This window comes from Takifugu flavidus, chromosome 1 (genome assembly GCF_003711565.1).
Source record: "Takifugu flavidus isolate HTHZ2018 chromosome 1, ASM371156v2, whole genome shotgun sequence".
Lineage (NCBI taxonomy): Eukaryota > Metazoa > Chordata > Actinopteri > Tetraodontiformes > Tetraodontidae > Takifugu > Takifugu flavidus.
Window position 1 is genome coordinate 9983337 of NC_079520.1, and position 27924 is coordinate 10011260.

The window sequence follows — 27924 nt, forward strand, 5'->3', positions numbered from 1 at the left end:
AAACTGGAATAGTGCAGAGAAAAGGCTCAAAGTTGTATCAGTTTTATATTTACTTTGCATATACTCCATTGTAGGTGCTTTACCAACTTACTTTGTTAAACTAAATTTACCATTTTTAGTCTCAGATAATATAAAAGGCATGAAAATAATGTTAAATTCAACAGAAAAAACTGGCATTTGGTGTAAATTTTATTCGTACTTTCAAATTACAGTCGCAGAAGGCACAGTCATCCATTTAAGACACTATTTTAACATAGAAACAGGACAGGATAATGAAATAATGTTCATGTCTTAAGACATCACAGTATTTATTACAATAATTTACGTAAGAAAAAGTAACCTGCTAAAACCAGGGAAGATTTTAATAAAAGAGGACCATACCAGTTTTAGCTGTGACAAAACAGCCCTCAGACAGGTTCCCCTTCTGCCTGGTTTTCAAATAATCAGTCCTGTCTTCTTGAGCTGTTTGCCAGGATAAAAGGCCTCAAGCGGTGATGGAGGCAACTGTTCAAGATGTTGAAGATTTCAGGTATGCTATAAGGTCAGCCCTTTCGGTTTTCTTTTTGATGCCTGCAAAGATCATCTTTGTTCCTGGAATGTATTTCTTGGGATTCTCCAAGTAGACCATCAGGGTCTCCTCACTCCAGATAATACCTGAAATCAAACGGGAGGAGAAGCAGTCAACACACAGCTTTCAACAGCACAGCATTGGTTTGCCCAAATGCTCCCAAACGTACCTTTGCTTTTGTTAGCATCAGTATAGGAGAAGCCTTCTGCCTGGCCCGTTTTGCGCCCGAACAGCCCCCACAGGTTGGGGCCGGTTTTATGCTTCCCGCCCTGCTCTACTGTGTGGCATTGAGCACACTTTTGGACAAATGCCTTCTTGCCCTTAGCAATGTCTCCTGACATTTCTGAAGGAAGAAAAATGATAAAAAACATATTTTTAAAAGTCCAATTTGCCATGACTGCCTTGACTTCTATGCGCAGTTTCTGCCACAAGAGGGAGCTCTCCTGTTGCACAACTACTCCCTGCGGGGATTATAAAATGGAGGGCTTTTATTTAAAGTGTCTCAAAGAACAGGACTTCTATTGTAAACGTGAAGTTGTAACTACATATTGTTAACGTTAAGCGATATAAACAGCAATCGCTGCGTTACCCATAAGGTAACTTAGTATACGGGCGGTAGCCTTTCCGGGAAAAACTACGGTAACGTTGAGTAATGCCTCTATAGCGTCTAATTTATAGAGGTTTTTGAGACTCGAGCTCGGAGTCCACCAATTTAGATAAAAATCAAACTTTTACTGGAGGAACAGACGTCTGCCGGCTAAAGTCCACGTTGCACAGGACAGAAACGGATCCATACACGTTTAAGTCGCTGGATACACAATACACAAAGACCGACAGTAAAACAATCCGGATACTTCGGAGAACGAAGTCTCACCGTTTCTTTTGAGGTCTTCGACCGGTTCTTAAACAGCGAATGGTTTCGTTGATACGGTTTAGCCGGCTCTATCGCCTTCGGTCACCCTGAAATGTGCCTTTACTCACGTCCTTCCGATTAAAAACGTCACGGGTCATGTGACCGGTGACGCCATCGCCGTCACCTCAGAGCGCGGACGTTACTAAACCTAAACCCGGAAATCACATGCTAAAGTTTCATAAAATTTAACGGAATCAATTTTTGTTGTTTTGTTTAGAGTCATCAAAGCCAGACAGCCAGGCTGAAAATGAGTTCATACAGTTTTATTTCATATTGAAAAAAGACTTAAACTGTCCATTACTGATACTGCCCAAAGAACCAAAACCAAGGGGCCGTTGATCCCCAAGCAACATCTACACTTTGTTTACCCACTCTTTATGACCGTACCCTTACCTTAGTCACAGCGTCAGTCTGTTACAATCAAAATTGTTTCAAGGGGAGAGGAGAGGAGAGGAGAGGAGAGGAGAGGAGAGGAGAGGAGAGGAGAGGAGAGGAGAGGAGAGGAGAGGAGAGGAGAGGAGAGGAGAGGAGAGGAGGGGAACCAGCAAGGTGACAGAGGTCTGTCAGGGACACACCAGTATGTAGGCAACCTTAGACAGCAACTGTAGTTCATCACCTCTATAACCTGTAACACTGTAAGCATCCTGCCCGATCCCAACTTGTGAATAAAACATAAAACCCAGCCAGATCTATCCGCACCTCTCTAAAAGAATCTTGATTGTCTGACCGCAATCAGTCCATCATCTACTGCCTCATGCAGCAGCACTCAAGTGACTCTCGAAGATACTGTATTTAGAGGAATACATCATATAGAGATTAATTTTAATGATGACATGTGCCTATACCTGCAGGTTATGCCAGGTCAGGATGCATTTATTTTACTCCTGCCAAGGTCATGCGACAGCCAGACTTTGAAGGGTCAATTTATATGTGTGTATACGCTATACTACAGGTGGGTGAAGGTCACACTACATGGGGAAATGACCTGTTTGTGCTCTTTGAGTGCTTTTCTCTAGCTTAGTCATGTAATCTGATAGCCACAAATGTTTTTTGGGAAGCAAAAATAAATGAGAAAAGGACTCGACCATGTCTGAATGGTGCTACAGCCACCTGTTTAAAGTACTCTCCATTAAAGACTGAACAGTTTAGAAGAAAATGACCGCCATGCTTTCAATAATTAACTCAAAGGAGACACTACAGCAGCTTTGGTGCACAGGGAAGTCACCTTGTCGCAACTGTTATGTCACCTAGGTTCAAGGGTTCCTCTGTCCCTTCTGCGGCTGCTTCGGTCGGCCTATTAAAAACCCATTTGTCTTGTGTCGAATATGCAATCTGACAAGGGAAGTTTACTTTAACATTTTAGTGAGAGCTGTTCAAATACAGGTTAAGTAGAGCGATAGATTTGTTGTCAATCTGTCAACATGTCAACTTTCTAACCTCAAAAGAAGTGAGTGTATAAATGAGCAGTTGTAAAAATAATGTGTGCAAAAGTGTTTATACCTTTTATCTTTATCATTGAAGTGCTGAAATAAAAAGGATCTCACCCTTACAAATTGGTAATTACTAAAATAACCACAATAAGGTTGCTCTAATGAGTATTTTAATGTGCCTGGAGTTTTGGACTGAAGTTTACATACTGTGATGATTTATCAGGAATTAATATCACAAACTGTACAGCCTGATTAGAAGTGCAGCTATTCATGTTAAATGGAGTATTAGTAAGACCTTCAAAGTGTAGGTGAAAGCCCTGTGTTACAACCATAAAGTGATTGTATATAGAGCATACAGATAAGTTGCGAAATCAAAGCCACCGTTTTAAATACCGGTAGTTCATAAAAGTCAATAGAGTTCTGATGATTTTGTCATAGGTCATATTATGAGGATTTGATCTCAAGTCAGCAATAACATTAATAAGGACTAATATAGAGGGATTACGCAATCATAAATGGTCGAAAATATAATTTAGACAATATTAACTTTTAAATGTATGCCAAAAATGTAGACTTGGCAGTTTGAAATGCTGTGTTTATCGTGGTCGGTAGCCTTTGAAATTATATTTCACGATCTATTTCTACTTAAATTGCCGCTAAAATGGTATTTCCGAGTCTTCGCCCGCTTGACTTTGAATGAGGCTCCCGATCCGGCGTCGTCCCTACTCCATGTCCGGGTTTTGCGACTCGCCGTCCTCCGCCTCGGATCCATCCCAGCTTTTGTTTCCCGCCCAAAGAGCCGTTCTTGCTGCAGGGAGGAGCGCGAGCCGAGTGCGGCTAGAGGTGAGCATCTCAGCCCGCATTGAGGAACCAGGCAGACACGGCAATTCATTTTGAATCCCTCTTCTGCTCCGGTAACCACACGGGACACGGCGTCGAAACGAAGAAATGTATAGAATTTCGACGCGGACCTCTCCCGAAGCCGTTTGCCTTTAAGAAGCGGGGGACCTCTGTCCAGACCAGGGAGACCCCGCAATTGTTTTGCTGCGCCAAGAACTAGAGACGTGGTCATTACCTCGCATCTCTGGTAAGAATTACTATTTTTTTTACCCTCTTCCAATTCGGTCCTTGTGACAGATTTGCCCCTTGTTGGGGAAGAAAACCCCCCAAAACTGCAGTGTCATAACAAGGCTATGTTGCCTCCGGAGCGATGCTGAGACCGCAGCATCTCGTCTGTTCGTGCTCGCATCCCGAGCAGTTGGAGCAGGCAGACGGTTCCATCGAGCCTCCGCTGCTCGTCTCACGATGCCTTAAAATCACGCATGCCCCCCCCCCCCCCCCCAAAAAAAAGGATAACATCGTCACGAAGCCCGCAGCCCAAAACTTGAATTCTGCAGCGGAGTATTTACGCATCGAATCGGGCTCCTCTCTACTTTATGGAGTTTACTGGCGTCGACCTAATGCGTCACCGATGTTTTCACCCCTTTCAACTACTCTTCTCTGCATCTGCGTCCGTCCCGAATTAGATCACGCACTTTCCGTGCGTGGCAGTGCCGAGGATGGAGGTGATCCCGGCTCGCGCTGTCTCCACGGTCGTTATGCTGTCAGATCACAGATGCTGAAAGTTGGCCAACTTCTTCCACTTACGGGATTGCTCCACGACGCCTCGGCGTGCCTCTCAGCTGAAGGTCAGCCAGTGACATTGCAGTGCTTTGAAATAATCCACCCGTTTGAAGCAGCGTTGATTTGAAACGCTGACACATTTGCAGGCTCCCTCGGCAGGCGCTGTGGAATAAGGTGGCTTATTTTGGGATGCCTCTTTTTGATCCAGCTCAAGCAGCCCTCCTGTGGAAGGCGTCCCTGTCCGGACTGGGAAGAACACTCCCGGAGACGCTGCGTTCTCCTCTCATAAAAGTAGCAGAGATCAAGCAGGCTCCAGCCTCATTGGGAGCGCCAATGCTAATTCATTTATGTGTTCTAATGGCACAGTAGTGTTGTTGTCGGCGGTCCCACTGATTCTTGTAATTAATGTTTTCATTCCATTGGGTTCAATGTTTTCCACAACCAAGAGCCTGCTCTGTGCCGCGCTGATGGTTTCCAACAGGGAGCCGGTTATTCACTCCTCTAGAAGTGCGAGAGTGGGAGACCCAGGTGATGTAATTGGCACGGGGCAGGATGAACTGGCTGTGTCCAGTTAGTGTTATTCATGGAGAAAGAAAAAAAAGACAGGCCTGGGCTAAAAGATGTGCCTCGCTGCTTTCATGTGTCACAATAGACCCCCATTCAGATTTCTATTTTTGGCTTCCCTTTCAGGACCTGTCAGACTGCAGGTTACCGTTAAGAACCTGAGTTATAAGCTGTTTTTTTTTTGTGTTTTTTTGGCTCCGCTTTAATTATTTAAAGGAGAGACCAGCAGACTGGGTTTACTATTGCAGGCTGGTTGATAATGTGACAACACACACACAAAAGCCTCTTCACCGCTGGGTTCCATAGTTATGGAGCAGTGAACCCATAGAGGCCCTTCCATTACCCTGTTCTTACATGAGATGTTTACAGGATAACTCAGAAACGGTGGTGGAAATGGCCACATTTGGAGGAAAATTGCATAAACGAATCCGGTTTGTCAGCTTCAGTTGTAAAATGTGCCGGATTAGCTTTTTTTTTTTTTTCTTTTGCAAGTTTTGGATTGCCTTTAGATGAATAGAAATAGAAATAAGGAAATGGTCCATTTCCTTTTTGGCAGTTATGTAAAAGTTTCTGTATTTGGGTCTGGCGGACATGTTGGATGTCTCAGTGCATCATTCTTTCATTCTCTCTCTCTCGCTCGCTCAGATTTTACACAAGAGGGCACAAAGACACTCTTTTCTTGTCTCCCTGTAAGCAGGAGTGAGCTGTTTCACTATTCCTGGATTGGCTCAGGTTACAACCGGTGATTTTAGTGTACAGATAGATATCACACGGATTATAGGTGCAGCAAGCATTCATGTGTTCTGCAGCATTGGCCCCTCTTTTATTGATTATCGGTGTTTTTATGTAGTGGTTTATTTATTCGGTGTGTGGTTGATCCAACATTAAATCCATGTTGGCGTCTGTGAGTGAGGAAGCTGTTCTGATTTGCTTTTTCAAATAAGAGAAATTCAAATGAAATGGTAATAAAAGGTTAGCAACAGATGCAAACCGCGACTGAGGCTTCGCTCATTCTTTTGCAACACTGTCTGTTAAAAACGGTCAACCACACATGATGGTTTGCTCAGAGTTTATTTCATAACGGCCTCTGGTTTCCTCCGCTAGTGTCACCTATCAGCAAAGACAGTCTGAGGCTGATCACAACACAAACACCGGTCGGACTTCTGCTTTTCTATTTTTATATCCTGGAGTTTCGCATTTTTCAGGCAATGAGACACTCCAGGGTAGAGTTATCTCTAGATGGCTTCAGTCAGACTTTATCCTTGTGTGTGTGTGTGTGTGTGTGTGTGTGTGTGTGTGTGTGTGTGTGAGAGAGAGAGAGACAAAGAGAAGTATCACATTTTAGAAAGTTTAATAATCTAATGCGATAATATCGAACCCTCTGTTTCCAGTGATCTGTCACAGATGTGAATGTGAAATTTCTTCCAGAAACACTTGATGTTTTGTTTTATTATTTTTATTTATTCTTTAAGTCTTCGTGTCTAAGCTTGATTGATAAATATGTAATGCAGCATTATGGCTGTGACCCCCTAAAGAAAGCTCGTGCACATCCATTCATAGCGGTGTTTTGCAGACATCCTAGTTTTGGTTTTTCAGAACACCACTTTGGTCCCCACAATCCCAGTTAGAGTCAGACAAAAACCAGTAAAACCTCATTCTGGCAGTCAATGTGTCCAAATTGCCAAAGATTTGTGGCATTTTGCTCCAGTGTGAGACATGAAGGGGATGTCCACCAAAGGCTTCTCCCCCCAGATGGTTCCACACTGCCACCATTGTTTTGTGTCTCTGGAAGCTCCTCTTTGTCACGCCTGACCCTCTGAAACTTTTTTCCACTGGTTTCTGGAACTGGTGGGATCAGGCTTCCAGGATGCTAGTGCACACTCGTTTGCTTCAGGTGAACGTTTTTAACTTTCTAAACTCCTGGTTTATTTTCAGCTTGTAGCACCGAAGAGACAGATTCCTCTTTCGGCACACTGGAGCAACATGTACTGTATTTCTCTCATTAAAATATGATGAAACTACAGAGCTACTGCACAGACAGGCTGTGGAGGGAATGTTGCAGTATCCACCATGGATTCTCTTGTCTTCCAGCTTTAAGGATTTTGGAGATTAAGCTCATGTGTAATTAGGTCCTGGTCAGACGTTGCCTGGCTTTATTCACAGCTCTGAGGCTGACATCCACAGATGAAAAACATTTTCTCACATCAAGAAAGAATTTTTCCTAAGAGTAAGTAGTGATTTATCAAAACAAAAAAAAAACCCATCAGGTTTAATATTCCATCCATCTTTTTTCCAATGAGGCTCAGAGAGTCCTCGGATCCATCCCAGCAGTCACTGGGTGAGACAGGTCACCAACACACACACCATTCACTCACACAAAAACATTTTAGTTCTTATATTATGGACTAAATAACTTTTAAACAGTTTATTTATGCCCAAAGTATTACTGTTTCTTGACTAGGTGTAGTGGAATAAGCTTCATTGAATGGATTTAGTGTCTTGTCCCACAGCTTAGATATGAGGCTTACCAAGGGCAGGATGATGACGCTGTTACAGGATCCGAATGATAGATAATGGCGTGTGAGTGCACTGCATCAGGGCGTGCACGGCTGTTGAGTAGACTCAGGGAGTTCCTCACATGAGAGCACATCCCATGGCTCCAACCACAGTCTGCAGCAGCGCCGAACACCGCTGTTATCATGAAGACAAATGGCGTGTGATGGGATGGATGTTTCGCTGCCTGCTGTTGCTAATCTGTCAGTGTCACAGTGTTGCTTGTGGATTTGTCTACTACACTTCCTTTTTGTCCTCCCGTAACCTCCATAGTGTAGTATTTAGTATGATTAAGTATTCATTTCTTATTCCGTTTATTCAAAGGGAACAGTTTAAAAAAATGAAACTGCTGCTCTAAATGAGTTGTAGCAGATTAGTGGTAATTATGACTCTTTGCCATAATTGAGGACATCGGAGGTGCTTCTCAGAGCCACTGCTTAAACAAACTGTGTGTGTCAGTGTTAGAGCAGCACACTTCCATCATCAGTCATCAAAATGAGAACTTCCTTTTTCCTGTCTGACCAGTAGTTTAACTGGTCAGATGGGAAACATCATGATTCAAGATTCAAGAGTACTTTATTGATCCCTTTAGGGGGTGTCCATCAGGGAAATTAGCATCTCCAAAGAAACGTACAGCACTGTACAAAATGTCCCACCACCATTACACCCCATTAAACCTATTAAAGATAATAAAAATATAATAAAATAAGAAATAAAATAGAATAAATTAAAAATAGAATATGAATATAAATATAAAACTATAAAAATGTGGCTCTGTCAGCACAAATCACCGCACAAGCAAGTTTATTACCACAGTTTCTCGCTGCAGAAGCTTCCTGATATTCACTCTGCATCCTCAGTTAATTCCCTCCATTATTGTAGTGGAAATTCTAGTTACAGGGAGTTGCGTGAACTTATCAGAATACTGTGACGGCAGGAATAACTGTGGCTGTTGCTTATGTTTTCAGGTTTTCTGCTTCTGTTGTCAGTTTGCGTTCTTCATCTTCAGTAATTCTGTGTCTTTAATACAAAAAACACAGGAGAACCGAGAGATTATTGGCTGTGAAAATATGCAGCAGTATGCATCAAATTATTATGATGATTAGTTTGATTTGGACGAAGGTTTTTTTTTAATGTAAATCGCTGGAAAACTGTGGTTAAACCATCAGTAAGTATAGATTAAATGATCAATTATCTGTCAATGTAACATACAGTAGCTATGGTCTTCCATATAATCAATGCTGTAATAAAATACAAAGTTAATCACAAATTTGCTTCCACCAGTAGATTTGTGTTACGCCACTCTGCTGCAGCCAGAGGTGATCGTGGCCATTCTTTTAAAAATGGCTGTGCATAATGATTCAGCAGCAGCACCTTTCAGGGGGGTCACAGAAGCAGCTCTGGGCTCTGCAGAGAATACAAGAGAGCGCCGCAGAAATGGCTCAGTGCATCTGCTCCGTTTTTGACATAAATATAGTCAGGAAAAACACCTGATATCTCCCAACAAACAGGATGAACCAACATAGGCTGGAGCCTCGAGTCGAGATGAAGGATTGAGGTGACCCGAGGAAGCCGTAACCTCCCGACCTTTGTTTTCTCAGATGTGCAGACAGCAGAGAGATTGAAGCACTGGAGGATGCTCCAGGTCTGCAGGGCTCAGTGTTGAGGGAGGACCACATTGCCCAGCATGTCTCATCAACAACACTACCAGCGAGGCCTTACCGGCCGCACCCTGAGCTCCGAGGAGAGGACTCCCACGTCCATCAACAAGACGTCCACACCAGTTCACAAGAGCGCCTCCTCCTCGTCCTCCTCCCAGCGTGACAGCCGGCAGGTGCGTTTCTGACCACGGACCGAAATATAAACTCATGAAATCTTAATTAAGCTCTGCTGATGTGTGTTAATTGGAACCACTGCGAGCGTGTTTTCCGTGATACTTGAGTATTTCATTTTCACCTAAAGTTGTGATTTTATTAACTCTACTTCTACTACCTTGACCTTGATAGTTTATGATGTTAATCAATTTTAAATCTTAGCAACTGATAGGGCTAATCAGTAATAGAGAGCGGCCATAATTAACCGTTAGCCTGGCATTTCACCTCAGCAGTAAGTGGTTCGGAACCCCGAGCCCTGTTTATCTCACCGAGCTCCCGCCACCATGCAGAAACGAGACACCCGAACTGGTGTCTCTGCCATCACAGCGTTTCCATCTTGCACTGGGCGATGCATATTTAATGAGGGACAGGCGGAGGCTTGGTGAACATGTTGCACGCTCCGGAATGTCGTGCAGCAGGGCGTCCAACGTGTGCCTGCGGGGGATGGCTGTCTGACGAGGGAAGGGAGCTGGTCGGTTTGAGAAATGGGGCCCTGTTTGAAACGCTCGGTTGACGTCTGCTGGGCGAGGGCAGCAAACCGTTAACCCTCCAACCCTTCTGTTCAGTGTTCTTTCCTAACTGTTGCCTTTGGCAGCATTTCAGTTTAATTATCTCAAAGGCAAATTAACCTAAGAGCAAGGTTACAATTTTCTTCCTCACGTAGTTAAAGCAACACATTAAGTATTTGAATCATATATCTTGAGGCTAATTTGCCCCTCTGCTGTTTTTTAGTCTTGTGTTTACCTCCCAGAGGGTAGTTTTCAGCGATATTCTATTGAGAGGATGCGGCATGGTGCATCATCCCCAGGGACACAGAGATTACATTCCTGATAGAACTGACTTTACTGGAGCTGGATTAGCTGGATTTTTGAGGAGAAAATAAGAGTGAGGCATCTTGTTGGGGGGAAACATTAATTAAATCAGTCCCCCCTTTTTCAAATCAATATACCGCACTCCTCCCCTCTGCTGACAACGAGGTTCACGCTGGAGATCCTCAGTCTCTACCTGCAGCGAGCACAGGCACACTGAGCAATGAATCAGGATCTGACAAGAACAAGAACACATTTGTTTTCCCCCCCTTGCTGCTCACATCTACCAGTCGGATGAGCTACGTCAGGAGAAAACCTCTGATGTACTATATTACTGTTGATTGAAAATGATGGAGGACTTGTGCTCTGCATAAATCTGTTTTTCTCTGGGTGTCTTTTTCCAGCTAGTTATTATTTTGAACATATTCCTGGAACAGCACCTATTATTATTATTATTATTAGTTGATGCATATAGAGGAAAAAGCATGAGCACACCGAGGTAATAATGGCAACTTATGGCAAGGTGAAAGCAACACAACTAATCAATATTAAAACACAGCAATTATATCCAAAGTTAAAGGGCGAAATCTCTTATTAACAGCTGAAGCAACTTTGCCCATTGAAGAGGAGTTGGGAATGTTTTTCACTCAGGTCTGATTGTTGTTTGGGGAAATGCAAATATAATCAGACCACAGCCACCGATAACGTCATATACAACGGTACAAACTGTGAAGGCTTGAAAATGGCATCATTAACCTCGAGTTTTAATGTTTGAGAGTTTGAGAGATGACATAATGTTAATGTGCCTCTCCAAAATAGAGACAAAGACTTTTAATGGAAAAGAAAATCCTTATATTTTTGATTTGCCTGTTAATTAATAAATACACAACAGGAAAATGGAGTAGATTATTACAGTAACACCTGTTATCACTAGATAAAAAAGTACATTGTAATAAATAAATAAATTGTAAGCAGGTGTAGCTCTTGAAAAGGTCCTCTATAATTGTTAACAGATATCCAGGAGTGTATTCATCAAGCAGATTTCTTAATGTTGCCTTTTTCCCACTGTTATATAAAGGAAAGAACAAATGGACCCTGGCAGGCTTTTCAGTAAAGTCCTACACTCTTCCAATGACAGTAAACTCCAGAATTAGTGTCTGCAAGGAAACAGCTGGTTAAGATAAACGTCTCATGAGAAGTGGACTGCTGATATTTATAGAATCACCAAGAGTGTTATCCTTTGGACTGCACAGGAAACCGTAACATTTGTTGTTTGCGTGGCTGCAGCATTAAAAGCACGTCTGTTGAGATGCTGCAGAGGGTCACCTGATCACGTCAGCTGCTCCACATTATTTGTATCTGTTAATTATTTGTTCTGCCTGTCCGCTCATTGAAAAGAAAAAAAAATCAATCTCAGAATCAAATAAACAAGGTGTCACACACTTAAAACAAGCAGTGACTTCCTTCCTTGACGCCGGAAAACTTCAAAAGATTCGCCAATCGTTAGATGGCAAAAACTATTCTTTGAAATACATTTTTCCTCTTTTTTATTTTATTTTATTTTTTTTAAAAAGAGCCCTCTTCTTTTGTCATCATTTCTAGGAGCCAGACAGCTGGGAAATCATTGAGGGACTGAAAATTGGACAGAGCAATGTCCAGAGACCAGACAAACATGAGGGCTTTATGTTGAAAAAGAGGAAATGGCCTCTGAAGGGCTGGCACAAGGTAGGATTCAGCTTTTAAAGAGTAGCTTCTTCTCCTTTAAATCCATTAGAGCTGCCCTTTGAATGTTAAACAAGTTACTGTGTCATCATGTGCTGCAGCTTGACGGAAGCTTCCATTTTCATGCATTTCTTCCTTCTCTCTCTCATTTATATTAAATGCTTGTCTTTGTTGTTATGTGACCAAAATAATTGTGTTTTTGTTTTCTGCAGCGTTTCTTTGTTCTGGACAATGGTATCCTGAAGTACTCCAAGTCCCCCATTGACGTAAGTAGCTCTGACTGTAACTCAGGGGCAGCCTGACCGAAGCTTTGCTCCGCAGTGAGTCAGCAGAAACATCTGCAACGCAGGTGTCCTGATGTCCAGCGCATATCAAAGGCATCGGCCGCTTTGAACAGGAGGTTGAACTTTACAAATGTAAATGAAATCTACTGACCTCAGTCATCAGACCTTCTTTAACCCTGAAAGATCCTCAAAAATAAAAGCTGGTGCTGTAAAAACTTTCAATTTGAATTACACCATGTTTCCTTAGACCATTCATGATAATAATAAACATGTTTCTTTAGCTTGTGATGTGACTGCAGTATAAAATAAGGCAGACTTTCTCTATTGTTAACTCTAACAGAATACCCTTATCACGTTGCCTGCTTCAGATACAAAAAGGGAAACTTCACGGCAGTATCGACGTGGGCCTCTCTGTGATGTCCATAAAGAAACGGGCCCGTCGGATTGACCTTGACACCGAGGAACATATTTACCACTTGAAGGTACCAAAGATGGCAACGTTGTCTTTTTAACAATGGCGAGCAGGTTGTTGGGTGACTCACAGTTTCTCTCCCCTCAGATCAAATCTCAAGATATTTTTGATGCCTGGGTGTCGAAGTTGCGTCATCACAGGCTGTACCGTCAGAACGAGATCGTGCGTTCCCCGAGAGACGCTACAATGAGAACGTTCCCCCCCCCAGCTGCTGTTGAGTCACCACAGCCCACCTCGAGTGTGGTACGGGAAGCCAAGGTCAGTCCCACCACCTGTCTCCTCCTGCTGACATGTTTACTTCTTATAATTATCAAAATAAACGATATCGGTCTACAATTGTCTATGAAGTCAACATATTTGGAAAGCTAAGAGCATCAGCTCTGCTTAAATAACCATTTTTGGTGGCTTTCAGCAGTGTTCTGTGCAGTGAAGCACAGTGACGTCAGGGAGGCTTTACGCTCTAACTCGTCATTGCCCCTTATGCAGCATTGTCTCGGGTGCTGAGCTGCCCCTTCTATTATGTGCAGTAAAGCGAGACTAATGGTTTGAATATACAGGCAAATGTCTGCAGTGCAGTAATGCTACATATGGAACTATAGGATAGTGGAAAGGGCTCGTTCATTAAAAAGTCAGTTTAGCTTTCGTTTCTGCTCACGGTTGTCTGAGAAGTTTGAAAATGTGCCGGTGCAGCTGTTGCAGCGTCTCCTGAGAGCCTTCTGTGCCATTGTGTAGCACGTTAAAGTTGACTATAGAAGGAACTGGAGTGAGAGCATCTGGCTGTAGCCTGATGAGCTTTCCCACATGACCGGCTTAAATGTCAGACTCCAGTGAACAGGGCAGAATCAGCTGCCATATGAAAAGATCTTTTAACCTCGTGTACATTGTTGTGTACATGCTGCACAGTTCGGTGTCACAGCAACGTGAGCCACAATGGCTGAAATATACATACATATATATATATATGTATATATCACAGAGGAAATCTGCCTCTAAATGAACAAAAGCTGCTATTCTAACTGAGCATACTAATTCAGTTATAGTTATAGTGATGCCCTACAGTAAACAGACCCACTTCTCACCCAGCAGCAGGCAAAGCCAAGCAGCTTGCCGTGGCAGCAGGCTGCCCCCAGCAGCAGCAGCAACAACAGCAGCCTGCCGGCCTCCTACAGCAATGGTCAGAGCAAGGTGGTGGCTTGGCTACAGGAATCAGAGGAAATGGACAAATGTGCAGAGGGTAAGTGCCACTTTCCCTCCTTAAGGAGACAATGAATCTGAGTCCAGGAGCAGATTAAATCAAACTCCTTCAGGCTTCCGGGAAGCCTCACGAACCCTGAGAGGAGGGGGCACGACCCCTAATGCTGACTGTGTTTGTGTATTCAATTTTCAGAGCTTGCACGGTGCCAGTCCAACCTGACAGAGCTGAGCCGGTTGTTGCAGAGTCTGGAGATTCTGCAGAGGACGCAGTCAGCACCAAACTTCATAGAAATGCAGGTGATAAAGGAGGAACGGAGAGCAGGGCAGCCAATTGACTCCGTTTTCATTCAGGAAGATTTAAAACCAGAGAGGTCACCTCCATGAGACAGAAATGGCTGAGCTCAGCTCACACTAACTGATGAATATATATTTGATTGACCTGTTTTTTGTTTTGCTTGTGTTTTGGCTGAACCGTGTTCTTTAATATTTTGCTTGTATTTTGTTTTTGAGAATGTCTCCTGCTGCCATTTCACTCAACGTTTGTTAGCATTTGTTTATTTGCGACCTGCTTGTCCTAATAACCACATTTTGCGTTTTGTGCCACAAAGACCAATTGTGTTGAAATATCTAAGAAAGAGAAGCGCTTGAACAGAAGATGGAGAACAAAAAGTGTCGGCAAAGATGCAAAATTCCAGCTTCAGGTATTATTTTCTTCCTTTGAGCTGTCAGATTAATGCGCATCAGGCAAAGAGGTGTAGGTTGTTACTATTGACAGACTTAGTCTAGTCAAGCATTATTCTGTTATTTAGGTCTACAAAGAAGTTGATCTCAAATATTGATTCACTTATAAAGAAATAAAACAACCTAAAAACTACATTAAAATATTAAATATACCAATAATTAAAATATTGTTTTTAAAATAATTTAGAACCCAGTAATTCAAGATATTTGAAGCAAGGAAATAAAATCTGTTTAATATTGAACGTTATTTATTTATTTGAATGGAATAAATTGCAATAAATTATAAAGATAAATTAAACCCGCTGCTTTTTTTTTACCACATTGTTTTGCCTTTTCTCAATCCTTTTGTCTGCACTGTCTTGGGTCACAGTCTGCAAAGCTTTTTCCATTTTTTCCCCTGTTTACTTTATACATGGATTGCTTCCACGCAGGATTTCCTTAAGGATTCATTCACACACTTTGTTCCCCTCGCCCGACTGACAGTGATGCTCACCTCTCTCCAGGTCCCTCTGTCTGCTAGCATGTCCCCCATCCGCCTCCACTCATCTAACCCCAACCTGTGTGCCGAGCTGGTGGACTTTCAGCCCCCGGTCTCCCGGCTCACAGACAGTGTTGAGTGCTCCAGCGACTACATCAAACTTCAGGAGGAATTCTGCACCATTGCCCAGAAAGGTGGGTGGATTTTTGATTAGTAATGCAAATGAATCCCAAAAAAACCCCACAAGGCTTAAATAGCTGAGAGGCTCGGCTGATGAAGAACATTAGGATGTGGCTGAGCTCAAGCGCCCTGGCAGGTAGTGTGAGCAGCTGCAGGCAGGGACAGAGGGCAGTTCTGTGAAGAAAAGGAACAAGAAAGCTGACGAGTATAGAAAGTAAACACAAATATAACCTACCGGTAGTTCTTCTGCCAAGTCAGTCTCTTTATTATCTGGCCTCTTTATTTGTTCCAGTTTTTAGAGAGACTCTTTAAAAGACTGGGTTTTGGGATGATGGGTATTTATTCACAGGGAGAAATGGGGCTGGTTTGGAGTCATTATCAGCTCATTAATAACATCGTAATATTGTTGTGATAAACCACAGTCCTTGATGCTGATCTCACTTTTTGCATTGCATTTTTGCATCTCCTGTAGATCTCCTCAAGGTCTGGAGTTTATTGTAGATTCAGCATTTCCTAACATGAAAGCAGCATCTGGGATTGTTAGGAATAAACCCTTCAAATATTACCCAGGATATTCTCATTTAAATTTAGTGCAGAGAAAGCTCGTCCAAATATACACTTAATCATCAATAGAAAGATTTATGGCACCAATGGAAGTTCTGACAGTTTTGTAAAAAGATATTAGTCAAGAACAACTTAACGGTCCGGAGTTAGCAGCTATAATCTCATTTATGTTGCAGTCCACTCTCTGCTGAAATCAGCCTTCAACACAGTGGCCATAGAGAAAGAAAAGATCAAACAGATCCTGTCTGACCAGGAACAATCGGACCAGTCGTCCCAGATCAACTCTCTCAGGAAGTCCCTGTCACAGGTAAAGCGCTCTCTGCCACTGCGCCATGGTGGACATTCCTCTCTGCAGCTTATTCCAGCCAGCTCTTCTCACATTTGGCCACATCCTGTTTGTAACGTCGTGCATGATGCTGTCTTGTACCTATAATGACATTAGTGCTTTAATTTCATCTGTGTGTTGCTGGTGTATCAGTTCACTGAACTCAAACCTGTTTTAAGTTGGGAAGACTACCTGACAGGCTGACGGCCCGAGCACAGGAGATGCAGCCAAGTTTCCACACTGTTCAAAATAATGGTTGCGTCTGAATGTCAGAGCGCAGGGAAATCACTTGTGAAATGTGTCATTTTTTCCCACATCAGTTGGTAATAAGGACAAATAATTTGCGCAGTTCATTAACTCAGCTCCTGCGGGCTGCTTCCTCGCTCCTTTGATTTAATTGGACTGTTCCTCTGCTAATAGTTGGCGTGGAATGTTTCTGCTGCTTTATCTCTGCTTTTTGTCCCTAATTGGGTGTGTTCTTTGTGATACGTTGGTCGAGGTTTTGACGGTTGCGATAGCCATAGCTCACCTCTCTGAGGCAGGAGGGGATTAATGAGTGACATCATCAGGCCATCCAAGGAAACACTGAATGATCCCGATTTACTTAAACACAGTTGTCTGTTATTTACAGTTCAGGCCCAGGCTGCAGTTAAGATGTAATGACAGTATCCCCACTTCTCTCCAGAGTTGTTCACTCAGTTGTTAAAATTCACATTTTTCATCGTTTAGGCCCTGTCCCAAAACACAGAACTCCGGACTCGACTCAACCGCATCCACTCAGAATCCATCCTGACTGAACAAGTTGTCAGTGTGAACATCATCTCCACGCCTGACGAGGTGCGCCACTGTGGTCAGTCTGTCACTGACAGAGCTCATCTTTGGCTCTTAAAATTGATAGAACAGTAAAGCTGGCCCGGTACGAGTGTGGCGTGTGCCTCTTGGGATTGTGGATCGCCGTATTGATCGTGGTCTTTATGTATTGACGGTTTTTCCAGTATGCTGTGGCAGGTAAGCTCAACAGATCAATATACTATGCAGAGCCTGACGTCAGGGTTAATGGAAAAAAAGAACTAATTAGAAATAGACGGGAGCTTGCCTTCAGGAAAGGTCACGTATGCTGCACAATCAAACCCATTGTTGCTTCGTGATGATTCTTTTGGGTCAGGTCAGTTCTGGATTATCACGCTCTCCTAAAGGGAGTCATCTTCTGTATTTGCATGTTTGCCTACAGGCAGAAGAACAGATGGGGATCCCTCTGACTCAGCAGGCCTCTAATGAGAGCCGACTTTCCATGTCGGAGTCGGTCTCTGAGTTCTTCGATGCCCAAGAAGTGCTTCTATCAGCCAGCTCTTCTGAGAATGAGGTATCACAGAGTCTGCGAACAGCTTCGGAAAAAAGCTTCTTTAAGATGGAACAAAAGGGAAGGGTTACGGGAGCAGCGTGTTCACAAAATCTAGTTAAAAGGTTGTAAATGTGGAGCCGTTCGGCAATTAATGAGGACAGAATTTAAATAAAACAGTGCTAGCAGATGGAAAAATAACATCAAACAAAGACTGGTGCACAAGAGGGATTCTTTTTTGCTTAAGATGTAAATCATTTTTGTTATAAAGTCATATTGTAGCCCTTCTCTCTATTTCTCTCACATTGTGGCTTCGATAATAGAAAAATCCAGTTCATCCCAAACAAGCGTTGAGCCATTGAAGGATTACTCAGCCAGGAAATCCATCAGCCTCCAATCTGGACCTCTGTCAGCAGGCCTATTCAGACCTGTGTCACGCTATAAGACAAACCTGACCATAATGGAGGCTACTGCAGTAAACAAACAGAGGCAATACAATATCTTCCTCTTTCAGTGCCACTGATTTAGTGCCTCCATGCGTTTGTTGCAGCGTCTCTTATTCATTACTGCAGTGAGGCAGAAACACAATTGCTACATCTTGTCAGCCAACCTGCACGTACGCACGTCCGTATGAGCGTTTGTGTGTTTCGCTGTTCCAATGAATCACCTGTTCCTGTCACAGGGCTCAGATGATGAGTCATATGTCAGCGATGTGAGCGATAACATTTCAGAGGACAACGCCAGTGTCACCGATAACATCTCCAGACAAAGTAGGTCCCAGTGGGAGGCTGCTCCACACCTTCATTTATACCTAATGACTTAACGTATACAAAACAAAAAGGAGGAGTTCAGTTGCACACACAGCCTCACACCTGCTGGTCTTCAACAATGTTGCTAATGATGCCTAATAAAGAGGCAGCTAATTTAATCCCTCTAAACAACCTGCACGTTTAAACGAGTTTTAGGAACAAGACAGTAATTTTTTAAGAAGAGATTGTTTCCCTGGCTGCTGTGGATATTACTGCATGGTTTACGTTGAGTCATTAAGCTGCTCTTCACTTCCCAGTGGCCAACGGAGACTTTGCTGGCAGCGCCTTTAGGAACGGGCGGCGCACCTGCCTCCCAGCGCCATGTCCCGACACCAGCAACATCAACCTGTGGAACATCTTGAGGAACAACATCGGCAAAGATTTGTCCAAAGTGTCCATGCCGGTGGAGCTGAACGAGCCCCTCAACACCCTGCAGCGCATGTGTGAGGAGGTGGAGTACAGCGAGCTGCTGGACAAGGCTGCCGACACAGAAGACCCCTTTGAGCGCATGGTGAGGCTGACGGCAGGCCCCCGTCACCTAACAGAAGAGATTTGGGGTTGAAGCTGAATTTTGCTGCACATTGTCCAACTGAATCTCCTACCTTTTAAATAACTTTTATTTTGTGTGTCCTGTTGTGGATGAACCAAGTCACAGTGCCAAGATAAACTGTCACATGCGTCTGTTTAGACAGCGATCCGCTCCAGTACAGCGGACCTCAGCGCCTCCCTCCATCTGTGCCCTGAGCTTTCTAATGCTCTGCGTATTCATGACAAAGCCGGCTAATATGAAGTCGCTAATCCCCTGTTGTGTGTGCTGGATTGGTTGACTCTCTGACAGGTTCTGGTTGCTGCGTTTGCTGTCTCAGGCTACTCATCCACGTACTACAGAGCAGGAAGTAAGCCATTCAACCCCCTACTCGGAGAGACTTACGAATGTATTCGGGAAGACAAGGGCTTCTGTTTCTTCTCAGAGCAGGTGAGTCGGCTAATACAGATGTTTTCTAATATTCTACAGTGTCGGAACACTGTCACGTGCTTTTGTTTCACCCTCAAAGGTGAGTCACCACCCCCCCATCTCTGCCTGCCACTGTGAGTCCAAGAACTTCACCTTCTGGCAAGGTAGGTTTAAACAAGCTCATTGGGTTTCTGTCACGGGGACAAACAGCAGAGCTTTTGTCCTCTGAAATAAATCCAGATCAAACTGTCTGTAATGAATGAACGGACGCCGCGTTCTTTTCAGATGTGAGGTGGAAGAACAAGTTCTGGGGCAAATCAATGGAGATTTTACCGATCGGGACAGTGAATCTCACAATTCCCAGGTAAGAGTGGGCTTACATCAAACCAGCTTTTAAAAAACCACACAACCATCCCTGATTAACAAAGTATTCTCTGTCTGACAAAGGACAATTTCACGCTTCTGTCTCAGGATTTTATTGAAGATTTCCATATTCCATTTGAATAATGGCCAATATAAACACAACACTGTCTGTCCTGCATTTGCTGTAAATGCACATATGTGTGCAGTTCAGCCATATGGGCCAGATGGAGCCTTTATGTAACCCGGTTAGTCCCATCGAGATGAAGGAGACCTGGCCAAGAGGGCAGCAGCCCATCGGTTACATTAAAAACCTGATCCACTGCAGCCTGGCTATAAATATTCATGGGCGGTTGTGGGCCACACTTTTGTGCCACAGAAGGAAAATATTGTAGTCTTTGAATAAGCTGCTTTTTAATCTGTAGGTTTGGAGATCACTATGAATGGAACAAGGTCACCACGTGCGTACACAACATCCTGAGTGGGCGACGGTGGATCGAACACTACGGGGAGATCACCATCAGAAACATGAAGAGCAGTGCCTGCCTCTGTAAACTCACCTTCATCAAGGTGAGAACCCGGTGAGATCTGTCCTCACTCGTGGTTCCAACGCTCCGATTACCCGTCTTTGTGCTCCGTCTTCTTCCAGGGAAACTACTGGAGTTCAAATGTGAATGAGGTTCAAGGGTTTGTGATGGATCAAGAAGGTAAAGTGATCCACCGACTGTTTGGGAAATGGCACGAGGGCCTTTACTGTGGTGTCCCCCCTTCTGCCAAATGTGTGTGGAGGCCAGGTGGGCGTCCAGGTTTACACTCGCAGATAGAAGGTTTTCATGAAGAGCTAACTCCTCCTAAAGCTCTCGCCGTCCATGTCGTGTGCAGGCTCCATGCCCACAGACTACGAGCTGTACTATGGCTTCACCAGGTTTGCCATCGAACTGAACGAACTCTGCCCCGAGCTGAAAGATGTGCTGCCCCGCACGGACACCCGGTTCAGACCGGATCAAAGGTAGGAACCTGGCCGCCGCCGACACGCTTCCCTATCGTCTGATTTGCCGACTGAAAAGTGACGCCTGACTCACGCAGATACCTGGAGGAAGGAAACCTGGAAATGGCGTCTTCAGAGAAGCAGCGTATAGAAGATCTGCAGAGAACCAGGAGGAGGTGGCGAGAGGACAGCAACGTCAAACAGGAGCCGTGCTTCTTCAAGTAAACACAGACAATGCAAACATGGACATGTTCTAAGATCAAAGGCAGTATCAGCTCCTTGTGGCACCTCCAGTATTTAAATTCACCTCAAATCCACTAAAGCAGCATGAAACTGTTAGTCCATTTAATCTACACTATACTGAAATATGTCCTTTGTCTTCTAGGAAAGTGGTTGACGCCAACCACAGGGAGAGGTGGGTCTCCAACAACACGTACTGGGAGCTCCGTAAGAACCCCGGCTTCATCAACATGGAATGTGCAGTGAGCCTGTGGTAGCCGGTGGATCCGTCAGCCCGTCGCTGCAGTCAGAACGGCTGGAACCTATGCACAATAAGGTGTTAAAGACAAACGTTCTCATGAGAAAACATGCGGGAGCTTGGACTGCCGAGGGGGTGCCACAGCCGCGAGGTGGTCCATCCACCAGAACATCCCATAGGATCATCTGCGTGCTCGTCGCCAGAGTGAGGATGGGTCCAGTTTTATGTAGATCTTCAGCTTCTTAAACCTCTGAGTACGTTCTTGCCTTAAACTCAAGACAAACCCATAAAGCTTAACACCATTTGGAGCTTTTTCAAGAAAACCATTTAAGTTCTGACGGCCGTCTGGATTAGATGAATAAAACAGATCATTTGATTCCCTCTGTAACGTGCATGTTTAGAGAGCAGCTTTAACTGGCATACAGCCGTATTTATTATACCCTCAACTAATGTAGAAAAAAGAGGTATTTTTCTAAAATATCTTAGATTTAGACTTAAGTGAAAATAGCATTAAGTGAATTAGTAGATTGTATTTATTTTTACCTTTTCATACTCTGTAGCGGCCACTCTCTCCCGGGAAGCTCATTCCATCCGAATCCCTGCGGCAGCAGAGGAAGCGCGGTGACGGTAGACGCAAAATCTAACGAGTGTTTTCAGACGCGTGCCACGAGGCTCCGGTGTAAATCCTGCTCTGCTGTTTTTGACAGGTTATACGCTCACGTTCACGGGTGTTCTTTCCCTTTTGAAAAAAAAAACAAAAAAACAGTCAAAGGAGGTTTTCCTTCTTTTTTATTTCTTTTGTTGTAAATATGACAGTAATATCGGGACATCCATGAGCTCACCAGCCATCTCCTCTGTCTAATTTAAGCATTGTTTAATAAATATACTCTGGAATCACACACACGTGAAACTCTGGTAGACCTACTTTCAGATGGGCAAAAGCAAAATCAGTGAATAATATAAAGAAAGGTTTCATCTGACATTTACGCAGCGCCTTTGGCCTAGACAATACTGCAACATTTGGAATTACATTCATTCATTGCCATAATGATGGTGCCACCACCACAGTCCCCCGAAGAGAAATGTCAAACTTATATGAAAACAACAGTGCAAAAGTCTTTAAAGGGTCAAAATTCACTCAATCAAATCACCATAAATAGGAATTAATATGATAATCATAAAATCTTAATTTACTATGAGCCATTAGCGCCGCCCATTGTTTGTCCTTTGAAACTGCAGCTTTAAATCTTCAGATTCTATTTCTCCCCCTCTTAAATCACAGCAGATCTTTTCCTGTGTGCAGAGCTGCTGCTCTTTATTCCGTGTGTTGATAGTCAGCCAGTCATGTGACCTGCAGGCCTGGAGTAGAAGCACTGAAAGGTAACGTGTACTTTTAGAAATATGGTGCCGCAGACGACAAAAACCCAAAACCCCCACAGCTCATCGTTTGAAGAGGAGCTTTAAATTGGAGCCCCAGATTAGAAACGCGTCCGCTGCAGTTTCCCTCGCTGTGCCTTAACGCATTTGTTGATGCCTCCACTGGTGACATCATCATGTCAGTTAAAAAAAATAAAAAGACCAAGTTAGGATTTAGCCGTCTCACATTAAATAGGGATGTGACTAAACTGCTCGCAGAGGTTCTGCACCGCTTTGCCGCCCCCGACCTGTTTTTGATCACTGTAAATATGACACATTGAGAGGACGTGTCACTGCAGCATCCAGCCGCAGCGAGGGGAGGAGGCGGCACGCTTCCTTCATCCATCACTCCATCTGCATGTTGGGAAAACTTAGCCTGCCAATGAATGTTGCAGATGCCTTTCAGAAAGGGGGGGGGGGGGGGGGGGTTACAGATTTACGATTGGTTTGCTCAATTGGACCTCATCTGTGTTTGGACCCGCTCGCGTCAGCTCACCTTCCTTTAAAGGCGTTTCCAAATGAGGACCTTCTAAAGTGCAATTTTAACAAAGTACATATCTTTCCATGAACACTGTACACTGCTGCTACATAGTGCTTGTTTTAATAAAACTGGAAAAGGAACCGACGAGTCTGGTTCACGTGTGAAAGTGTGTGTGTGTGTGTGTATGTGTGGGGGTGTGTGTTTGAAACATTCCGCTCCAAACACAAAACTAAGCAGCTTGCAGGGATAAGCGGCCCGTTTCCATAAGCTGGTGATCACATTCACATTTAGACTCTGGTGCTGAGCAAAAACACCAAAACCACAGATAAATCCCTTCCTCTGCATCTGTAGGTGACCAGATGAAGCAGATGTTCTGGGCCTGTGCTGCAACATTGAGTCCTTAACTGGGATGAGAAACAAAAGTGACACGACTAATGAAAAACGACCCTGACTTAATTGGCATTAACAGCATCGAGCGCTAAAGAAAATAATCAATAAGCTATTTGCCTTGAAATTCGATTACAGTAAAAAAACACAACGTCTTCTATCACTAAATGCGTCGGCACAGACCAGCGTGCACAGTCAGGCCCTGCTTTAATTGCCTGCGTGCCAGCGCAGCAGGACAGGCAGCAGCTCAGGGAGCCACGGCGTCGTCGTCAGCCTGAACTGAACAAGAACAGAGATCCACCCTCACTGGGGGGTAACCTTTATTTAGCGGAGGCACACAGATCGTTTTCTTCCCAGTTCAAAGTGGAGCCAAATGTTGGATTAGAGCCTAATATATCCCAGCCAACATGCCGAACAGATAATGCAATAATAATAATAATAATGTGCCTGATCTGGCACGCGCTCTCACCGGCCACTTTATTAGGTACCTGCTCAATCACTTGTTGACACAAACCCAGTGAGCAGCAGCTGTGTGGACAAAAATGCCTTTTTTAAGTGAGAGCTCCGAGGAGAATGGGCGGGTTCAGATGAGAAAGACAAAAGTAACTCAAATAACCAATCGATACAACTGAGGAATGCAGAACAGCATCTCTGAAAGCCCAAGGTGTCCAACCTTGGAGATGGGCTACAGCTGCAGGAGACCCCGCTGGTGCCCCTCCTGTCAGCTAAGAACAGGAACACGAGGCTACGATTCACACAGACGCACCACAATAGGACAACAGAAGATTGGACAAACATTTCCTGGTCTGATGAGTCTCAGCGTTCAGATGGTCAGAGCAGAATTAGGTGTAAACAACATGGAGGCATGGATCCATCCCACCTCGTATCAATGCTTTAGGCTGCTGCTGATGGTGTAATGGGGGGCACATTTTTGGCCCATTTTGGGCCTCTTAGTACCAATTGAAGATCACTTAAAGGTTGCAGCCTACCTGAGTCTTATTGCTGACCACACTAACCATCTGGCTTCTTCCAGCAGGATCAGATCACCTCAACTGCTTTCTGGAACATGACAATGAGTTCACTGTATGAAATGGAGAGGGTCGTGTTGTCTCCAGGGACTGAGAGGTGAGCACAGCGGTACAGACTCCCAGTCAAAAATGGTGCATTGAACGGTGGTCCGAGATGCAAGCAACGGATGGAGGGGTGGATGGATGATGGATGGATGGATGGATGATGGATGGATGATGGATGGATGGATGGGTGGATGGATGGATGGGTGGATGGATGGATAATGGATGGGTGGATGATGGATGGATGGATGGATGGATGATGGGTGGATGGATGATGGATGGATGATGGATGGATGGATGGATGGGTGGATGGATGGATGGATGATGGATGGATGGGTGGATGATGGATGGATGGATGGATGGATGGATGGATGGATGGATGGATGGATGGATGGATGGATGGATGGATGATGGATGGATGGGTGGATGATGGATGGATGGAGATGGATGGATGGATGGATGGATGGATGGATGGATGGATGGATGGATGAAGGAAAAGAGTAACAGGCCGTCCACCTTCTGGAGCTGAACGACACAACGCACAGATGCTGTGCAGTCATGATGCGTTCACAACTGTGGGACATGTTGGAGCCGTGTGGGCTTTGGAACAACGACCTTCACAGTCACAGATCTCAGGGCCATAGATCACCTTTGGGACGTGGAGCAGCAGGAGATTCGGATCAGAGATGCCATCACGTCAACATGGACCAAAATCTGGGAGGAACGTTTCCAACACCTTGTGGAAAGTTTGCCAGGAAGAATTAAGGCAGTTCTGGGGTCCAGCCTTTTACAGGCACAGCGCACCTGCTAAAGTGGCACTACATTTCTAATCATGTGGGCGTTTCTCTGCAGTTTTCGTCTTTAAAATGTGCCAATGATAAAATATAGCCTGACCTTTACTGTGACCTTCACCATTGAGGGCCGTTGGCTCCCTGACAGGCCGCCAGCTGACAAACGCGGCAGCGGGGGGGCAAAGTGAGCGACGATGATGGGTTCACTTGGAGGCCATGATCTTGATGTACTGCAGTGCGCTGTGCGCTGCGGCGTTGTGAGCGTTGCTGCAGGAAATGCCGGCGCCGTGACACACCACGACCGGCGAGGTGGACAACTCTGCCAAACACTGGTACATGCCGTTCACTGTCGGCTCGTCTGGAAAATACAGACACGCTGCAGGTTCAGATGAAACAGGAGTCCATTTGTAAATATGGAAAACAGAAAACCAAATCATCTCAATGCCAAATCAAAGGATTGAAGGTTAAACACAGGTGCAGCACAGAGCCAGGACAGGTTGGATCCAGGACTAATTTAACCCTTTAAGCGTCTGTAAAACTCAGCTGTAATGCGCTATTCCACCAGCAGGTGGAGCAGTGGGCTGAAAGCTGTTCTGACCGTGACGGACTGTTGCTCAGAAACTCTGTGCACTGCACCTGCTGCATGGAGACAAGCAGAAACATTGTCTCACCAATGTTGAAGTATGTGACCTCAAATCCTTGCTCCTTTGACAACTCCAACATCATCTGAATGTAGTCTGTGTGGAGCGCGCTCAGCGGGTTCCCTCTCAACAACGACATCCTCTCCCCCAAAGAGTTCCTTAAGTTCTCGATCAGGACACTCGGTTTAGGGCTCTGAAAAACACAATAAACACAGGAACTTGCCGCTTCCTCCTGCAGCCACTTCACAATGTGGAGAAATAGTTGGCGTACCCATGTGATTTCGGAGCCACCTGACAGGCTTTGAAGCCTGGCAACCATTTTCTCTGCAGCTGACTTTTTGGCCGCCTTTTTTGAATTTCCAATAGCTGCGGCGGGGGAAGAAATACATGTGAACATGTGATGTGAACGCCGACATATTATCCAAACGCCCCAAAATCTGTCGTACCGGTCTCTGACAGGGACTCCAGTCGACAGCTAACAGTGAATTCTCTCTTGTGCGGGGGTCCAGCCTCTATCAAAACAGTGTATTGAGGAAGACGCCATCCTCTTTGCAACGCCAACTCCTGAGTTCAGAGTGCAAAAAGAGAAGTTACGCTACACAGGGACTGACGCAGGAGCGTGTCGGTAGATTTCCACACCTGCAGGATTCCCACTGAGTTAGGAGGGTTGGGATGATCCGTTTCTGCTCTGTTACTGTCAGACTTCACGGGCACGTGCCTGTTGGGAATTCAGATACATTAATTAAATGAATTAAAATTGATTCAAATGTGTCTGCTAAAGTCAGACTATACAAGTTGATCTTCTTAGAAAACAATAATAAACACTAAGGCAACCCTTTTGACAACCCCTTCGAGCTGCTTAATTAAAATTACTTGACCCAACAAATATTCCAGACACACGTGTTCATTGTTGCCTGTTTCATTGTAATAATAACTTTAGTTTGACTCACAGTTTCTCAGCATGAATCTGAAGAACATTTAGAGCGGCTGCTGCAGCCAGATGTTTCGCAGCCTTTTTGCTGTGACCCTGACCTGGAAGAAATCCCCATGACAACAACACAGAGCATGACGTGACCAACTTATCCAACAGGCAGTTACATGAGTCTAGATAGACTCTGTCCCTTACCTGTGCAGGTGATCTCTCCTATTTTCACGCTGAAGACAAAGCTTGGGTGGTGAGCCTCCCCCTCGGCCTTCTCCATCTCATACACAGGCAGGAAGCCGCGTTTGATGCCGTACTCATGCAGGATCTGGATCGGTGTTTTCCGTGGATTAGGTGATTCTTCTGGATTTAAGCTGCACACATACAAGTATATATTTTACACAGAAATCTTAGATATGTGCCCCTGCTTAATGGTCATTAGGAGAACATAAGGGATCTAAATTTCAGGGGAAAAGACTATTACATATACATCTAAAATCGGTCATCACATTGAATCTAAAGTCGACATTTTTCTGTAATGCTGCATAATTTTTTATTAGCAAACAATCAGAAATTCAATAATCGAAACTAGCTTAATCTAGAAACAGAAACTAGTACTTTTGTTTACGTTAAAAACAGCTCCAACAAGACACTTTAGGCCAACTTATCCGTGGAAAGGTGGAAATTAAATGTTGATATTTACGTTGCCATCGCAGCAAAAGAGGCTCGTTAATCTTGTAACAAACTAACTAACCTGATGTTACTGGTGGTTTTCAGAGCTGGTGATTTGTATCTCTCCTCCGACATTTCTTCTTTTTCTGGGTGTATGAGTTATTCTTATTGTTACCCGGCTTCGATTTGTGTCACCATGAAGAATAAAAACACATGTAAAGTTGCCCAAATGCGCTGTGTTGTAATTTCACATTGAATCTGAGGGCAGAAAATAGCAAATTTATTAGTTTTATCAACATCCGGGTCACCAGCCGGACAAAC

General features: G+C 44.3%; 3 protein-coding genes across 12 annotated transcripts; 1 reads left to right on the top strand and 2 right to left on the bottom strand.

The window, feature by feature from the left end:
• Nucleotides 1-171: 171 nt before the first annotated feature.
• On the bottom strand, nt 172-1601 carry LOC130519577 (cytochrome c-b). Its single transcript, XM_057023148.1, has 3 exons — nt 1443-1601; nt 738-911; nt 172-654 (listed from the first exon to the last, which is right to left on the bottom strand). Exons 2-3 carry the CDS (start codon nt 907-909, stop codon nt 509-511), a joined length of 318 nt encoding a protein of 105 aa, XP_056879128.1. The 5' UTR covers nt 910-911; nt 1443-1601; the 3' UTR covers nt 172-508.
• A 2011-nt stretch (nt 1602-3612) lies between these two features.
• osbpl6 (oxysterol binding protein-like 6) lies at nt 3613-23260 on the top strand. 6 transcript variants are annotated; one of them, XM_057021997.1, is made up of 24 exons: nt 3613-3998; nt 4438-4599; nt 9253-9485; nt 11937-12059; nt 12269-12322; nt 12709-12822; nt 12900-13070; nt 13896-14046; nt 14200-14303; nt 14615-14707; nt 15251-15419; nt 16146-16276; nt 17024-17131; nt 17526-17657; nt 18316-18403; nt 18700-18953; nt 19281-19418; nt 19498-19561; nt 19683-19761; nt 20183-20327; nt 20407-20551; nt 20640-20766; nt 20844-20966; nt 21131-23260. In XM_057021997.1, the coding sequence occupies exons 3-24, from the start codon at nt 9339-9341 to the stop codon at nt 21240-21242; spliced, it is 2772 nt and encodes a 923-aa protein (XP_056877977.1). In that variant the 5' UTR covers nt 3613-3998; nt 4438-4599; nt 9253-9338; the 3' UTR covers nt 21243-23260. The 6 variants fall into 6 exon arrangements, with proteins under 6 accessions (XP_056877977.1, XP_056878232.1, XP_056878142.1 ...); XM_057021914.1 differs by lacking the exon at nt 4438-4599 and having other exon boundaries at nt 3615-3998; XM_057022079.1 differs by lacking the exon at nt 4438-4599 and having other exon boundaries at nt 3616-3998; nt 13899-14046.
• Nucleotides 21996-27907, bottom strand: prkra (protein kinase, interferon-inducible double stranded RNA dependent activator). 5 transcript variants are annotated; one of them, XM_057022784.1, is made up of 11 exons: nt 27686-27907; nt 27136-27305; nt 26960-27041; nt 26649-26727; nt 26456-26573; nt 26281-26375; nt 26040-26202; nt 25472-25726; nt 25227-25313; nt 24497-25102; nt 21996-22596 (listed from the first exon to the last, which is right to left on the bottom strand). In XM_057022784.1, exons 1-8 carry the CDS (start codon nt 27736-27738, stop codon nt 25572-25574), a joined length of 915 nt encoding a protein of 304 aa, XP_056878764.1. In that variant the 5' UTR covers nt 27739-27907; the 3' UTR covers nt 21996-22596; nt 24497-25102; nt 25227-25313; nt 25472-25571. The 5 variants fall into 5 exon arrangements, with proteins under 5 accessions (XP_056878764.1, XP_056878600.1, XP_056878689.1 ...); XM_057022620.1 differs by having other exon boundaries at nt 21996-22993; XM_057022709.1 differs by having other exon boundaries at nt 21996-22993; nt 24497-25150.
• Nucleotides 27908-27924: the final 17 nt, after the last annotated feature.